At 44.3% G+C, this 18,549-nt stretch overlaps 1 protein-coding gene across 1 annotated transcript in view; it reads left to right on the forward strand.

The window, feature by feature from the left end:
* Positions 1–7,400, forward strand: part of RSPO3 (R-spondin 3) — a 65,184-nt gene extending 57,784 nt beyond the window's left edge. Inside the window, exon 5 of the mRNA XM_080999758.1 lies at positions 6,146–7,400. Within this exon, the coding sequence (XP_080855884.1) occupies positions 6,146–6,336 (191 nt within the window). The 3' untranslated portion in view covers positions 6,337–7,400. The remainder of the gene's footprint in view (positions 1–6,145) is intronic.
* Positions 7,401–18,549: the final 11,149 nt, after the last annotated feature.

The following is an 18,549-nucleotide window of genomic DNA, read 5'->3' on the forward strand; positions in this document are numbered from 1 at the left end:
CTGCCATCGATCGTGGTCACCTGCAGGGGGTTGCTTAAAGGGATCGTCTGTATCTGGTGTTCAGCTGCAAACTCTTTGCTCATGAAATTGCAGGAGCTGCCTGAGTCCAACAGCGCCTTTATCTTTAGAGGGTGTCCGTTTGGCAGCTCTAGCGCCACTTCTATCACTAGGGCGGGTTTAGGAGGTTCTGGCGTGGGCACTTTCACTGCTCTTTGGCCTGGCTGCTGTGCCCCGACGGTGGCAGCCAGGCGTTGGCTTTTACTTGCTTCGGTATTTCTTCCTCTCTTCCCTCCACAGCTCCTACCATCCCTTGCCATTCCTTCCTCTGGGGGCAGACTCTGGCAACGTGACCTGGCTGTTGGCAGAGATAGCATTTCCGGGCGCCTTTTCCCTCCTTCTTTCCCCCCTCACTGGGCTTTGAAACTGCGCGCGCGCGCGCTGTTCCGATTTCCATCGGCTCTGCCGGCGGGAAAGTTGGCTCTGGAATGTCTGGAATGCGGAACTCCTTCCAACGTTCCCCCTTCCCTTCCCGCCTCTCCAATGCTCTCGCCTCCTGGCGCGCTCCTATGGTCAGCGCTGATTTGGTCAGCTGGTCCATAGACTCCGCCCTGGGCGCCCGGGAAAGTTCGTCTTTCACAGCCGAAGAAAGCCCTTCTTCAAAGAGCATTTGAATGGGTTCCGCCGATAGATCCCACCCCAATTTATGGATCAACATGGTGAACTCAGTCCAGTACTCACGGACAGATCGGCTCCCCTGTTTGCAAGCCATTAACTGTCTGCGGACCACTCCCTGTTCAATATCGCTGGAAAACATCAGATCCATGGCGCGAAAGAACTTCATCGTGTCCTTTAGGACGTCACTATTCGCTGCCATCAGGGGTCTAACCCAGTCTCTCGCCCCCTTTTCAAGATGCCCAATCACGAAAGCCACTCGTGATTCCTCGTCAGGGAATTCATCAAACTGCAGATTGAGGGCATATTGCATCTCTGTCCGAAAGCCATGATAGTCTTTGGGCTCCCCCCCAAACTTCTGCACCAATCCTGGTACCTTTCTGACGAGCTGGGTGTCTTTCCCCTTTTTGTCTGCATCCTGAGCCCTCCTCTCCTCAAGCCTCGCCGTCTGCAGCGCTAGCTGGACCTCCAACACCCGGTACCTTTCTTCCAGGCTTGGACCCGCTCCAGCTCCTGCTTCTCCGGTTCCGGCTGGGTTGCTCATGATGCCTTCTCCTGCACAAGCTGCTCACGAAGACTGTCGGAATGCTGTGATGGGACGATGAGCTGCTTGTGTGTAAAATCCTAGTCCCTCAGAGTTTGGTCAAGTTTGCAAACCTCTGTCTGTAACGGAGCCCCTTAAACATGGCTCAGTCAGTCGCTGGCAGATTCCGACAGTGGTTGCTTTCGGAATCGCTTCCAACATAAAAGCTCCTTAACGGAAACACGTCTTCTGGACTCTCTGCGTGACAGTTTCCGGCGAGGAGTGGGTGTCCCTACAGGAGGTCCTGAAACCTCCCCACTGTTTTCGCTGGAAGTGTCTCTGAGCCATCCCTCCAGCTCCCTTTCCCTCAGCCCAGCTCCTCTCCCCCTACTGGTTCCCTCTTCAGCTGCTGAGTCTCTCCCAACCTGTGTGAGCCCTTTCACTTCCCTTCCTTCCGATGGCAGTTCCCTGACACATATGGTTTGGCCTGAGTTGGATGGAACCATCTGTTCTACAGGTCTCTTGCTATGTTGCAGTCCATTTCCTTCTGTTCTCTGTGATATATGGTATTCCACGTTATGTGTTAAGTAGTGGAGAGGAGAACGCAACAGGACAAATGGCAAATGGTGCGTGGATTGATTCTCTCTTGAAGCAAGGTCATTGGACTTTACAATAATCTAGCCCTGATTTCGGGAACTAAGGAAATAGATGGCCAATGGCATAAGAAAAGTGTTGCACAAATTTCAAATAGTGCACAATGTATTTACACATTGGTTTATTTCAGTTATTTTTAAGTGCGAGTTCAAAAAGAAGCAGTATCATTGTTCATTACAAAGTGGTTGGATTGCAAATCCTTTTAACATGAAATCAAATTATTCCTTTGGGTGCTCTCTCCCATTGTAATATTGTTCTAGAATGAGTTCAGATTATCTGCCAGGATAGAAGCATCTGTCTCTTATCATGTATAACTTTTCCTGATTATTTCTCGAAGGGCAGACTAAACATGCAGTTCTGACATAATACAGCATCAGATCTGTGTTTCTGGTTTGCTCAAATGCCTCCACTAGCTGAACTAAAATCTCAAAAAGAAAAGGAAAAAAGAAAAGAGCAATAGCCGTGACCTCAAGTGAATCTAATGGGAGAGGTTAGAGTGCTGGAAGACCAATAACAAACATCACACTCACCTTATGTGGAAATGTTGCTGCTGAATGCATACCTGTAGCCATAACCTTTTTCAGAACAATTCAAACTGTGTACCACCTGTTCAGTTCCTGTCCTAAGTGGTGGGAATTACTACAAAACTTGGTTGGTTGTTTTCTTCATGGTACGTCTGAAAGAAGATGGTCAGATCATGTTGAATGTGTAAAGTCATTTGCAGCTCCCTTGCCTAGCATTAAATTAGCACTGGAAGACTTCCTAGGACTAAATTTGACAGCCCAAACGAGAAATGAATTCCATGGAGATTTAACATGTGACATCTTTTGCTTGTGTGTTACTGGCAGTCATGCAGTATAAAATATTAGCTGGCATTGATATATACAACAAAGTCATCCAAGATAAGAGATGCCACACTGGATATTGAAGTAGCAAACATAGAAACTCTCTTCACAGAGCTGATAAAACTTCAAAACAACTGGAAATGCCTGTGGAATGAAGCCAAACTGGTTGCATCAAACTTAAATACAGAAATAAAACTCTCCCATAGATGTGATGGAGTCAGGCGCAAGAGGGCAAGGCTGCATAACGACAGCACACCTACTGCTAACATGGAAGAAATGAATAGCATAGATGATATTCCAGAAGAGGCCTACTTCAGAAAGTGTGTGTTTTACATTTTGGTAGCAGGATTAACTGTCCGCTTCAATGCTTTTAAGCGCTTGGCAGAAAATATTGATTTCTTATAGAAATATTTCACCATGTCCAAACGTGATGTGGAGAGGAAAGCCTTATCTTTATCAGAGGAATATCCTGCTGACCTTAATGGTGAAAATTTTGGAAAGGAAATGCAACATTTACCCTCAGTATATAAAGCAAATTTTGTAAACGCACAGTTAAAGCCATTAGATCTGTTGAACGTGTTAACAGACTACAAAGTACAGATTTTCAAATGTTTGTGTTAGCTTAAGAATACTATTAACAATAGTAAGCAACAGCAGCTTCTGGAGGGAGGTCATTTAGCAAACTTCAGCTAATTAAAAATTATTTAAGGTCCACAGTGTCTCAGGAACATCTTGTGGATTTGGCCAGGATAAGTATTGAATCAAACATTGCCAGAGCAAGTAATTTTCATGCTGTCATTCAAAATTTTTCACAAAAAGGCCAGGAAATATCTTTTTAAAAAGTAAATATTAAGTTTATATGCCCTTTTAAAAACTAATATGAATACTTCTGCATTCTTTCTCCTTATCTGCATTGTAGCATAAACAGTTGTTCAAATCAAATTTGCTTTATTATCTCTGATCTTCTTTATTTTATTTATATGTGTCTAAATTTATAGTGGAAGGGGTATATTAGCATAAGGCCTTAAATGCAGAAAATTGACAGAGCACCCCTCTCCACTCCTTTCCCCTCTTCCATATCCCGTTTGACCTTACAGGCTGCAGCTCATGGCCTAAAACTGTGGCGGATAAAAACAGAACGACTAAGAGGCCATGTATGCTTCATAAATTGTGTTTGTGCAGATACATAATCTGGCTGCAAGGATGATTTGCCATAAGGTGGACCAACGGGATAGCCTGTTGCTGCTCAAACCTCTCTCTTTAAATGATACGGCTGTGTGCTTGAGCCCAAGGGAAGAGTGCAAGTGTGTGGCTGCTGACAGACAGCATGATGTAGTGCTTGGACTAGGACCAAGGGAGGCCTGAGTTGAAATCCCCATTTGGCCATGAAACTCGCCTGGGTGACCTTGGGCCAGACTCTCACTCGCTCAGCCTAACCTAAAAATGTCATTAGTAATAATAACTTGGAAGCCACATGTTCTAATGCCAGCATCCATAGAGCTCTTCATTCTGCTTCCCGTGCCAGCAGGACTGTGCTAGTAGATAATTTCATCCCAGCCTGCAACCAGGGTAAAGCTTCTGGGAGGTTGGGGAGCAGGCTTGGCATTTACTCTCTTCCTTTAGAAATGGCACAAGTCGTTGAGTACCTGAAATACTGGGGAATCATGCTGTTCCTTGAATGAATTAAAAAAAAGGCTGGCAAATGAAAATGCAATCACTTTCGTGCTGGATGGGAGCCTTGGGAGAAGGGGTCCTTAAAATTATGTTTTTGGCAGACATCTGTGGAGTTCAGTCTGAGTGTATTTGAAAGTTGGCCCTTCTCCAAAAAATTGGTCATGCTTCTTGGAAATGAGAAAGGAGCTAGGAATTTACGTAACGTGGCATTAATGGACTATAGGTGACTTGAAGTTGACCCAGGAGTAAACAAGAATTGCATCAGTGGTTTTGGAGACACTGGCTCTTCCAGAGCATTTTCCCAATCGGGGATTGTTAATTGGAGTTATATATCTGTATGCTTTCCTTTTTAAGCCATATTGAATTGATTTATGGAAAGAGGCAACAAAAGCACTGCTAGCTGGGTGCACCTTAACGAAGCTTTCCCCACATAGCCTTGCACTATTATCATTGTCCTCCTACCATGGTGGACTTGCAGGCTAGTAATTCCAGTGGGACAAGCTCATGGAGCTTTAAATTATACACCTTCCCCTACCGCCTTTGCATTCCATGCATAATTCAGTGTGCAAGGTTCAGCAGGTGAAAGAGTAGACTTCATTTATACAAACATTCAGCACATTCTTGCAATTGTTAATAAGAATCTGCATCTCTGGTTCACGGTTTTTGATTACAATTCCCACTCTTGTTTCTTTCTGTGGGTTAAGCAGTAATACCACAGCACATTGGACTGGGAGTAATTCCCATTGAAGTCAATGGGACCTACTTCTGAAAAGTCAAATACAGGGTTGCACTCTTAGTTGTTTTATATTGACATTTCTGCAGCTGAATACCACAGCTGACTGTGTGAGTGCTATCTTCCTGTATCCTCTCAGTGTGGTAAACCAGATTGATTCACAGAGCACCAGTGTGGTTGAAAGAAAAAGAACATATATAATGTATACACCCAGGATAATAGTGCTCTTCACTCTCCTTCCTGTTTTAACCCCAGACTTCTGCACAAGAGGATGAGTTTTTTTCTTTTCACATTGGAAAGAATCCTATTCTCTCTGAACAGACTGCAAAAGATGGGTTCAGAAAGCTCAATGGTGCCCCTTAGTGGATTTTTATTGCTACTTCACCTAAACCAATGCAATTTGTGACATTCAGAACTACAGGAATTGTTCGTTATCCACCTTAATTGTTGCATTACAAATAATACTTCCAATACTGAAATCCAACTTAGTTTCATTTACATATTTCTTTCCCCACATATTTGTAGATGCAGGTGTCTCAAACCTACAAATGGGCACACACTTTTGAAATCCAGTTGCCACCAGCTGATTTATATTTCTTCCTAGCAGAATATATACAAATACTTTATGGGAAATATATTGCTATAGGACATTACTAATGGTTAAAATGTATGCAGCAAAACTTATATTGAATTCTAGCACATTGCCATTTATTATGTCTAATTTATTTTTACTGATATGGCGGCTGCAGGCTATAGAATAACTCCTATTGGAGAACAACTGGAGCAATCCTAGAAGGAATTTTTTACAAGAATGATCACCAAAATGTCTATGAAGTGTGAAATACTTAAAAAAGAAATGGGTGCATTTTCTGTATTGGAGTAACGTGTCATGATTAAGACAAGAGTTTGAAGTGGTGTGTGCTTCCAGTTACTGTTCACATTTGTAGAAATGCAGAGTTAAAGGGTGGGGGAGGGAATAACAACAACCTCTGAAGAACAGTGAATATACCTTTTAAGGAATGGTCTTGTTGCTTTTTGCTGTAGGAAGAAGAAGCAGAGAGGAAAGAAGAAAAAACCAAAAGACAGAAGAAAGCAAGGAAAACAGGCAGGAAAACAGTGGTCGAGAATCTAGAAGACAAAACCGAGAACGGGACAACAAAAGTAAAACACAGTTGAAGAAGAGAAGAGCACAGGATAAACAGCAGAAACCAGTAGCCACCAGCACTGTACACTAAATCGCCTTTACACCACTGTTTAAGACTTTTGCTGCTGCTATTTCCACCAGTTCTCTGAGGCTGGTGCTCCCCAATTAAGCCACAAACGGACAATATTTCCAGTTATTCTTAAATCTTAAATGACATTCCAAATAATTCCTATTATATTCTTCATGCAGTCATAGTTTATTCAAGAGACTGACATGAGCCAAGATTCTTTTTAAGTAAAAGAAAAACCCTTTAAATGGGATACTTTCAAACTGTTATATTATATGCTTCCATGCATCTCTAAGAGGCAATTTAAAAGTTTTGTATATAATTATCAATATGGTATAAGGTATAGCAATATATTGAATGACATCTGCGGGGGGAAAGTCTTTTTCCTTTGTAAAATATTTTTTCAATCCAATGTTTATGAAGCAAGAGATATCTAAGTAAAATATACAGTATCCCTTTGTGCATAATTATATATGCTACATTAGAGTCCGGAGAAAGAGGAAATCTGTTAAGAGGTGTTGGGAATCTAAGCTTTGAGGCTGCACATTCTTATCAGAACTCAGCTACCTGGTGGTTCCCTGGTTTTCATCCCAGACTCATGTGAGAAACTCCCAGCTGAACAGTTTCAGGGCTCTGAAAGCCAAGGGGGTAAAGTAGGGGAGGCAGAAGCCACATTAAACACACCAGAGACTCTTTTTCTGAAGAACAAGCAATAGCGCTTAGCTATATAGCGCTCCTATCCGCAGGACAGCACAATAGTTTCTGGTCTAAACCATGATTATACAAGGTGTGCTGTTCTATCCTTCTTCTTTTTTTGTAACTCTGTGTAACTTAAATCAGCATTTCAAACCTTCCAGTGACTGAGAAATCATATTTGTAGGAAAACAAACGAACAAACAAAACACGGAGCGAATAAAGAACAGAGAAGACAGACCACGTAAATATAATGTCATTTTGCACTGTTGATTTTTCCCCCTTTCAATTTTTTTTAAAAAATTAAACACCTATCACACAATCTGCTTTGTAAACAGAGAAAAAGATGTTCTTTAGAAATGTGCTATCTAATAAACTAAGGCCACTTTACTGAATCATGTATATTTGTGAGTGGAATACATGAGAATTAATTAGAAAAAGAATACTTCCAGACAAAGGTCTTTGGGGTGGCAAGCATCCTTATTCAATATAGATTGTGAACTAACCAGCTGTTTGGGGAGATGTGCAGGGGGAAGTTGCTAGCAGCACAAGACAACTTTCAAACCAGCCCTGTAGCTGTGCCTTCAACAGGCTCCTGATCTGTAGCAATTAGCAAGCAAAGCTTTTGACAGCATGGAGGTTAATGTCGCTACCTGCTAATTCCTGCAGATCAAATTGCTTTTAAAGGCATAGCTAGAGGTGCAGTTCATAAGTGGGCGACTCTAGCACAAACTAAGAGTCCAATCCTTCCTGTACACAGTCTGGTGTAACTGGGGAGTTTGCACAGTACAGTTTACATTATAGTGGTACCTCTGGTTACGAACTTAATTTGTAACCAGAGGTCTGTTCTTAACCTGAAACCGTTCTTAACCTGAGGGGCGCTTTCACTAATGGGGCCTCCCGCTGTCGCTGTGCCGCCGGAGCACGATTTCTGTTCTCATCCTGAAACAAAGTTCTTAATGCGAGGTACTACTTCGGGTTAGCGGAGTCTGTAACCCAAAGTGTATGTAACCCGAGGTGTTTGTAACCCAAGGTATCACTGTATTCACAAAAACAACAAGCACAGTAGAAAAACTCATTCTGTTTCCCTCACTTCCTATGATTCAAAATATGATTTAAGTGACCTTTGGGTGGTGGTGGGGAACCTGGAGTAAGGCTGCCACAAACTGGAAAAATCAGTTTTAGCATTTGTTTCACAGAAAGCTGAGCAGATGCTACACCTTAACTCTAGTTCCACATTGTGAGGGGCAGCTGTATATTCATTTGTCATCTCGAGCAAAATCGGAACTTTGGCGAAGGGCCCTCCCTACCCAGATTGGTTTGTGTGTGTGTGTTCTGCAAAATATCACTGAAGCAATCATGGTGCATTAGTGATACACTTATGCTAGACTGCCCACACATCAATCTACTTCACTAATTGTTCTGAGATGCTCTCTCAATATTAATGCATTATTGCCATTTCGAGGGGCACTCATGTTCTATAGTGCAACAAAAGTGGGATGAAAAACAAATAAATAAAATATTTGTGGGGTGAAAAATTACAGGATTTCAGCAGAAAGTTATGGGATGTGCCCTGATATATTCATTTTAAAAAAATTACAGTACTGAAAACAGTATAATATATAACTGCTCCAATGCTGTCTATATTCACATCTTTTTCTTTCTCAATTTTAGCAAAACATTTGCCCCTCTCTCGGGTAGGTCAGCATAGCCTCTAAAACAGAGGTCGGCAACCTAAGGCCCATGGGCCAGAAGTGGCCCATGAGCCACCCCTGAACCAAGCTACCTGCTCAGCGAGTCCCTGCCTGCTGCACTAAACCAGTGCAGCACAGAGACTCTCTTCCATGGCTCCAAAAATCGCTTCTGCTCATGCCCAATCGCCGGAAATCATGTCTGCACATGTCCGCAGTGCCGGAAATCGCTTCTGTGCATGCCCAGATGCTGAAAATCATATTTTCGGCGTCTAGGCATGTGCAGTAGTGGTTTCTGGTGCTGTGGACATGCGCAGGCGTGATTTCCAGCATCGCACTGAGCCGGCCCGGCCCACAGAGGATCTCCACGGGAGTGATCCGGCCCATGCCCAGTATGCCTTGCCAACCCCTGCCCTAAAACCACCAGCTCTGCAGAACCATATAACAAGACAGGTCATTACTGACATTGAGTGAACTCAGTATGAAAACAAATATTTGGCCTTCTCCTGCCCTCTCTCCCTAAAACGGGAGCTTAATCAACTGGTCATAGAATTGACTATACAGTTGCTCACGTCCATACTTCTGTTTAAGTATGTGATTTATGCTGCTCACATTTGTAGTGGTAGGTAGGTGAAGAAGTAGTCGCTTCTGTGTGAAGCTATAATGAGTAACATTAACAATTTTTGAAATAAAGTGCAAAAACATGCCAATGTCGACTGTCACATTGTCATTGCCCCTGGCTGCCAGCTCTCCTCACTGCATTTGTTAATTAAGCAGTAAGATATAACAGAAGGTGGAACACTGCTGATTAATGCATGCCTGGGGAGTGTAGAAAAAATCCTGTTATCATGAAGCTGGTGTCACCCAAAGAGTTCATCATTCTGCACCTCAGAATAGCACCATCTGGAGTGCCTGTGCTTTGAACATGGACATAGAGTCTTCTTTTATTATATTCATAGGATGCCAATAAGAAGAACAAGATTACTAACAATGGACAGATCATCCTATTTCCATTCCAGGTCAGTTTCCTATGTGTTCAATTATAGGTCTGTTCTGCTAACCCATATTTGTGGATTCTTATTTTTTTTAATGAAACACTATTTTGTATGCATTCTTCCCCTAAAACATTCATTTCTCCATGCTTTTCCATGTACATTCCCTTAATATACACATTTTTGTGCAGATTTTTGAACCCAAACTGCACTGCAAAAATTGGAGAAGTGAGAAATCCGACACAGATTGGAAACTCAACTAATAATGAGTCCAGTTCACTTTAAAATATGGACTGAACAAAATCTCCATCTCTATTATGGTCTCCTATTTCAACTGGAAAATGTCACTTTTCACAGGACTTAGCAAGTGTTTATCAATGTTAGACATGATTATGGCAGCTGTGGTAACTAACTGGAGTGGCCTGTTTGTGTAAGCAGTGCAATGCATGAGCTTAGATGCTAGTGGATCTCAACTGTGGGCAGGTAAAGTGGCTGGTATCTATCTCTAGTTCTGAAGTACTACACAGATTATCAGCATATCCTGCGCCATGGTGCAAAGATCCCTCCTGCACACACCCCAGAGTTGTTGACCTTTTTTTAGGGAGCTGATACATTATCTCTGCTTGGGAAAAGAAAAAAGGAAACATAAGCAAAGAACCAGTAAGAAGCTTAACTACTGTATCAGAAACTTACCCAGTCAATTTGGTTGCCAATAAATATTCCTGCAAACATTTCTGAGATCATGGTCTTTCCAACTAGTGGCTTTGTCTTACTTTAAATGTTGTGATGATCCTATGCCCTTTTAAAATGTGGTTTTTGGGAGTGGGGGTTATTAGGGTTGTTGTTTTTATTTTGATTATGTATTTTGTGGTTTTATATTTTGATTTTATTCAGTGAAGCACCCCGAGACCTTGGGGTATAGGGCGGTATATAAATTCAATTATTATTAATAATAATAATCCCACTTCCCACCATCCACATGCCCCTTTTTGTTCCTTTACACTGGCATGTTTTGCACCAGCTTTCTTTCAACTAGCATAAATAGACAAAACTGGAAGTGGGGAGGGGGGAGAGAGAGGTAGCAGTGAGAGAAGAGAGACAGACATCCCCTCCCATATCCTATGCCTTCCTGTAGCACTACTCAGAAGTAAATCTGACTCTGTATACAATGGGTCTTACTCTCAGGTGCATTTACATAGGATTATCATTGCTGCAGAAATTATACCTTTATATTGCTTTTAATTATCACCTGCCCCAGGAAGGTGACCTTTGCAAAATGAAATCGCAAGGCTGCGTTGCAAGATCAGAAATACCGAATATAAAAGTGGTAGGCAAGGGGTGAACGGTGGAGACAGACGGCTGGTGACGCACAAACTACCAATGCTTCATCCAGCCCACATCATAGAAACGGCTCCCCCCGCTTTAAATTTCATGGTGGGGGGGGGGAGAGCAGGGGACCCTTATCAGCTGCACTCAATAGAAATCATACCCCACCACATAGGTAAAGGTAAAGGGACCCTGACCATTAGGTCCAGTCGTGGACGACTCTGGGGTTGCGGCGCTCATATTGCTTTATTGGCCAAGGGAGCCGGCGTACAGCTTCTGGGTCATGTGGCCAGCATGACTAAGCCGCTTCTGGTGAACCAGAGCAGCACACGGAAACACCATTTACCTTCCCGCCAAAGCGGTACTGTATTTTTCGCCCTATAGGACGCACTTTTTCCCCTCCAAAAATGAAGGGGAAATGTGTGTGCGTCCCATGGGGCGAATGCAGGCTTTCGCTGGAGCCTGGAGAGCGAGAGGGGTCGGTGCGCACCGACCCCTCTCGCTCTCCAGACTTCAGGAAGCTATCCGCAAGCCTTGAGACTTCAGGAAGCTGTCCACAAGCCTTTTCCCAAGGCTTGTGGACAGCAGCCTGCAGCCCCAAACCGGGGAGCACAGCAGGGCACACCCCGGGCTTCGGGCAGCTCTCCGCAAGCCTTGGGAGCCCGGCGCGACTTCCCGCCGGGCTCCCAAGGCTTGCGGACAGCAGCCTGCGGGCTTTTGGTAGAAAAGCCAATGGAAGCCGCACAGCCCCTTTAAAGAGCGTGCAGCTTCTGCGGGCTTTTCAGGGAGGTGGGGGAATTGCACCCCATCTCCTAGAAAAGCCAGTAGAAGCCGCAGAGCCCCTTTAAAGAGTGTGCGGCTTCTGCGGGAGGTGGGGAATACTCCCAGAGCTTGTCGGGGCTGGTGGGGTAAGCTCCTGAGCAGCTCTGGGGTAGCCTGCAAAGCCTCTGCAGGGCAGCAGCGAGCCTTCATCCCGCTGCCCTGCCGAGGCCCCGCAAGCTCCGGGAGTGATGGCGAGGTTGAGCGCAACCTCGCCATCGCTCCCGGACCCGTTCTGGGGGCTGGGGTCAGGGGACGCTCGGGCTTCCCCCGACTCCAGCCCCACAAGCTCCGGGAGCGATGGCGACGTTGCGCAACTTCACCTTCGCTCCCGGACCCCCAGCCCCAAGGCTAAAAACGAAGCCAGGACAGCTAGCAGGATACAACCCGCTGGCTGTCATGGCTTCTTTGCTCTTTGAAGCTTGGGGTGGGGATTTTTTTTTCTTTATTCCCCGCCCCCCCCAAAAAATAAGTGCGCCCTATGGGCCGGTGCGCTCTATAGGGCGAAAAATATGGTACCTATTTATCTACTTGCACTTTGACGTGCTTTTGAACTGCTAGGTTGGCAGAAGCTGGGACCGAGCAACGGGAGCTCACCCCATTGTGGGGATTCGAACCACCGACCTTCTGATCAGCAAGTCCTAGGCTCTATGGTTTAACCCACAGCACCACGTGCGACCCAACTATTAAAACTCCCTCTTGCCAAGCGGCGCATGGGGGGCAGACGCAGCAGCGGAGGAAGCCTCTTGGCGACACCCACAGAGCGGGGCATGCACATGGCACCCATTGGGATGGCATGCGCAGCGCAGCAGGGGTTGTGATCGGCGGTGATTCCTGCCCAGGCAAGAGGAGCTGCCCAGGAGGCAGCAAAAGGGGATGTGGGGCTGGGAGGGATGCAGTCCTTGGCTCCCCCCCACAGCCACCTACGTCTCCTCCTCCTCCTCCTTTCGGGGCAGGGCAGGGACTCGGAGCCTCACTGGAAGCCTGAGGAAGCTGGAGAAAGCCTCTCTCAGCATGGCGCCAACAACGGCGGAAGCCCCTGAGCGGGCCTCTTGACAGCCCAACGCCAATCCCAGGTGCACAGGGAGGAGCTGGGCGGCCACCTCAGTGCCTCGCTTGGCCCTGAATTCACGCAGAGCCCACAGCAAAAGAGCCCGCTCAGCATCCTTGGGAGCCCAGCGCTGTGCACCACTAGAGACAATGGTTAAGACGTCCCTGCAGATGATTGTGGGGGAGGCAGGATGATGTAATTATTCATGAAGTCAGATACACATCCATGCCTCTGTACAGATGCCAAGCACACTGAAACAATCCCAGGTTAATATGGAGATACAGATAACCTAATCAACCAATTGCAAATTCTCAATGCGAGCATTTTCGAATCAAATGAGCTCAGTCCTCCAGGGAAATCCGGCTCTGGTAGGTTTTAACAAAAAAGATATACCTCTAAATTACAATTCTCAAGGCAAATTTCATCGCTGAGGTCATGCTGAAGTATCATCCAGTGATCCAAATTAGTGTCAGGTATTTTTCTTAGTTATGTAGCAACCTCAGTATATATGACACTTTACAAAATATCATAAGCAAAAAAACGATGGTCCCAAGAAGCTTACAATCTAAATTTTGACAAAGATAGAGGAACAGAGAGAGAGGAAAAGAAGGGGGGTGGGATTCAGAGAGACCAGAGTATCAAAGGAAGACTGGGGATGGGATATAAAAGCAACAGGCATAGTCACATCAGATAAAGTGGAAACAAAAGACTTTTAAGTACCGTATTTTTTGCTCCATAAGACACACTTTTTTCCTCTTAAAATCTAAGGGTAAATGTCTGTGCATCTTATGGAGCAAATGTGTGGTCCCTGGGGCTGGGGAGGGGGAACAGGGGCTTCCCCCGTCAGCCCCAATCTGCTCTTTGGGGCTGGGGGTGGGGGAAAGCTGGGCTTCCCCCACCTCCAGCCCCACAAGCTCCTGAGCAGCTCTGGGGTAGCCCGCAAAGCCTCCGCAGGGAGCAGAGAGCCTTCATCCCACTGCCCTGGGGAGGCTTCGCGTGGCTATCCCTGGCTTTTGCGGGAGGTGGGGGAAGGGACAGAGTGAGGCTCTCTCACTTCCCCCACCTCCCGCAAAAGCCCCCAAGAGCCGCATATGTTTTCTTGAACCCCCCCCCAAAAAAGTAGGTTCGCCTTATGGTCAGGTGCGCCGTATGGAGCGAAAAATACGGTAACTTACAAATGGAAGTCGATTAGAATAAAAGGTTGATTCACATGTTAATTCCTATGTAGCAATTTTATCACATCATTTACACATGGGGGGTTGTTGGTGTAAGCCAGCAGTTCCTTGAAATACTGTGTTGCAGTTCTTTGACATCCCTAGTCAGAAGTGACCCTTCTCCCGTGAGCACTATGACTGGTCCATTCATCATGGTTTGAAGGTTGTTGCTTTACTAATTTATCTCAGCTGCAGAAGTTGCAGAAGCCAAAAGCAACCTGGGTTGTTAAGTAAACTAAGGTCTATCTTAAACATGGTTGGCCTCCAGGAGTAGCATCTTGTGTCCCCTAGCATGTGGTTCAAGTGTTTGGAGGTGTGCATTACCACCACCACCATCATCATTATTTATTTTTATTTATTTTATTAGTTTATTGAATTTATATACCGGCCTATACCTGGAGGTCTCAGGGCAGTTCACAGAACAAAATCAAAATATTATTAATTCTTATTAATTGCCTACCCTTCAACCTAAGGTCCCACAGCAGGTGAAAACTTAAAATACATTAAAAACCAGTTGAAAATAAATTACAGTCACAAGAAAAGACAGTGTCCTAAAAGTATACATTTAAAGTGTCAAAGGCCAGGGTAAAGAGGTACATGATGGAGACAGGATTCTACTGTGGCTTTGTGCCCTTGGAACACTACCTTAATCATCATCGGTCATTATTATGCTGACTTAGCATACAAATAGGCTAGGAATATAAGGCAAAATGGATGCAACCCACCAGAGAATTAGCTAATTGACAGTGGTCCATTCCTGTCGATGCCAAGTATGAATTATTTATGATATATTAATTTGCTATAGTAAATGCAGCGGGGGGAGGAATCCTAATTAAGGTTTGGTGTCCCATTGTGTGACATATTGCATATGCATGGATGCACCCTAATTAGTCCCACTGATGTCAGCACAGCAAAGAGATAGAGGGCTTGAGTTCTCCCTGAAAAACACTCTCAGGAGCAGCCACAGATGTTTTTCATTTTTAATTATAACCCTTATAACTGGCAAAACATCATCGTCATGGTTACATACCACACTATTATTTTAAAAACAAGAGCCACTGGAATGTTCAGCAAGTGGAGCAGCCGAAACAGCTTGGGATTCTTACTGTATAATATAATAGTGATTCATTAAAAGAAAAGCTCAGGTGCTTTGCCGTGTTGCTCCTTGCTAACATGCTTTGATTGCCCCTCCTGCCCAACCTACCATGGCTCTCATGTCACCAGAGAGATGCAAAGTGTTAACTAGCACTCCAGAGACTGAAACTCTGATATTTCCAGACAGAACTTCAGTGTTAATTTTGATAAATGAAAGATTCATGTCAGCTCTTTTTAGAAACACACAGATTTGTTTGAAGAATGCAAACAGGATTTATTTATTTTTTACAGTTGAATAAGATTGCCTGTCTATCTATCTATCTATCTATCTATCTATCTATCTATCATTGTATCATGCCTTTGAAGCCCCCAGCCCCTAAGCCACAGTTGGCAAAAGACGTGATACCAATACAGAAACAACTGTTTGCCATGCTTATTGATAAATAAGGCAGGGATGGAAAACATTATTCAGCCAAGGAGTCAAATGCAAACATTTCTGTATGACCAAAAGCCATAGGCTTCCCATAGAATCTCAGAAAAGCCCCCGCTCCAAGCTTTCTATCAACCCTGTGGTCTTGATCCCTGATGAAGGTGTGGAGGGTGGCCACACAAGAACAGGCCTTTTCAATGTTCTCCCCAGGGAGACACACCTGGAACCTTCCTTGTATGTCTTTGGGTGCCCTCAGGCCTTTCATAGAATCATAGAATTGTAGTGTTGGAAGGGTAATCTAGTCCAACACCCTCCAGTGCAGGAATCTCAACTAAAGCATCCATGACTGATCCAAGCACCTTGGTCCACATCCTTGAGCCTTACTAACTGAAACTCATCCAACATAATAGGACTAGACAGTGCTCTGGACACCTCTTGAGATTCATCTGCCATAGCAGTGGAGTCAAGGTTGTGGCATATGCAAGTGACCATCCTTATATGTCTCTTGCCTCTGCAGAGGGGAAAAGGTGCCAAAAGCCTAAATCTCAACAGGAAGTGGCCTGACCATGACAAGGGGTTGATGTCAATATCTCCCACTTTCAGATCACCCTCTTCCTGCCCAGTTGACGGGGGGAAAGCCCAGAGTGGGGCTAGCCACATGCATTCGGCCAGTGACAACTTGGGATAGCCCCATGATCATCATGGCAGCCATGAAGTTCTGAGCCATCCAAGAGCCAGTCGCCTCAGCATGGATGTTGAAGTCCCTTAAAACCAGTAGTCTGGGAGTCCTCAACATCATTTCCTACACCAGCTCTGTCAGCTCAGGCAGGGAGATTGCTGGGCAGCAAGACAGATGGTACATCAGCAGAATCTCTAATCTGTCCAATTGCCAAATGCCAGGAACACACACTCTAGATATACCCTACCCCTCCGCCAATCAACTGAAAAATGGAATAAATTGAGAACTCTCATTGTGATTTGGAAACCTCACTGTGAACTGACTTTAAGGTCAGTTACAGAGTGTTCTAGAAGCATGAAATCAGAACACTTCATAGCCGACTGGAAAGTGGTCATACTGAAAAGAAACTTCAGAGTGAAATTTGAAAAACAGTAATTAAAAGGTTCAATGTGAATCGATTTTTTAAAAATCACCCTACATGTGTTAATTGGCTTAACAACAAGTGGTTTGGTTTTTTTTTTGAATGGCCTCTGCTAATAATATAATTATTACTGACTGTAGTTTCTGCATTTCATTCCCTCTGACTTCACTGTTTACAGTCCCGCCTCAACCTAACTTTCTCTGTGTGTGTACAGTGGTACCTCGGGTTACGAACTTAATTTGTTCCGGAGGTCCATTCTTAACCCTTAAGAATTTAACTGTTCTTAACCCGAGGTGCGCTTTTGCTAATGGGGCCTCGCGCCGCCACTGCACGATTTCCCTTCTCATCCTGGGGCAAAGTTTGCAACCCAGAGCAACTACTTCCAGGTTAGCGGAGTTTGTAACCTGAAGTGTTTGTAACCCGAAGCATTTGTAACCTGAGATACCACTGTACTTGAGGCTCAGGGCAATATTTCATGCATATTATGTATATGGAAGTTTTTAATGTCTGGTGTCTTACTGTGTTTTAATAGGATGGAAGCTGCCTTGAGTGGCTGGGGAAACCCAGTCAGATGGGTGGCATATGATGATGATGATTTCTACCAGTACGGTTTGCTTACTGCTATTTTGTTAGTTAAGTACTGTGTGACTACAATTACATTTGCTTTATAATAGAGAATTTAAAGCACGAATTTTAATGCAATCTTCTTCTCAGAGTTCTTTTTAGAAATACAATGCTTTTCTACTTTGCATTTATTAATGAAGAACATTTAAAATACAATGCTGCTATTGTCTTTAGACTAAAGAGCGGAAGTAAGGTTAGTAAAGGGTTTATGTTTGTTATCCTTATGTTAGCTTTTAAATATTCATTATCTTAACAGCACAACCATATCTTCTACTGAGAGTTGGAAGATCGGGACATGATCACATTCAAGTCCCCTTGTCTTGGCATAACACGGGTAATTGCCAGCTTGTGCACCGAGTCAAAAGCTGTGCTGTTCCAGCAGAAGACAATTACACATGTAACTATGGCAGCTGAACCATGAGGCGCAAGGGGAAATATGGGCATGCAGGCCTGAAAGAACAGATGCCAGCTTATTTAGCATTTCAAGGTTGGAGTTGTCTCTTGTGCATCCATGTTCTAACAATAGAATACAAGAACACACCAAGGATCCATCAAGCCCAACAGCCTGCATCCAACATGACCAATCAGACATATTTGCAAGATGGAGTAAGTCCTATTTTGTGTGTTTAAAACATCAGGTAATCACACGCATGATAAGTATGATTAAGACTACAGTGCTGAAAATATGGCAATGCCAGTGAAATACAGTGGTCCCTTGGTTCTCAAACATAATCCATTCCGGAAGTCCATTCGACTTCCGTAAAGTTCGAAAACCAAGGCAGGGCTTCTGATTGGTGCAGGCGCCCCAGAAACAATAGCCAACAGCCGCATCGGACGTTTGGCTTCTGAAAATCATTCGAAAACCAGAACACTTCCGGGTTTTTGGCGTTTGGGAGTCAAAATGTTCAAGTACCAAGGCGTTCGAGAACCAAGGTTGCACTGTACCATAAAAGCAGTGTTGGGCTTGGGCATGTCTACATTATGAAGCCGTTTCCAGAGAAGTAGCTGCATTGGGCTACAATCCTCAGCCCATTTACCTGGGAGTAAACCCCACTGAACTCAATGGGACTTAGGCAGAGTTAGAAATGTTAGTCTTACAGCAAAAACAACAAAAAGTGTTGTGTGGAACTTTACAGACTAACAATTTTTACTATGGAACAAGCTTTCACGGACTACAGTGTCTGCTTCACCAAATGCATGAG

Source organism: Podarcis pityusensis (genome assembly GCF_964106645.2).
Source record: "Podarcis pityusensis genome assembly, chromosome: 3".
NCBI lineage: Eukaryota > Metazoa > Chordata > Lepidosauria > Squamata > Lacertidae > Podarcis > Podarcis pityusensis.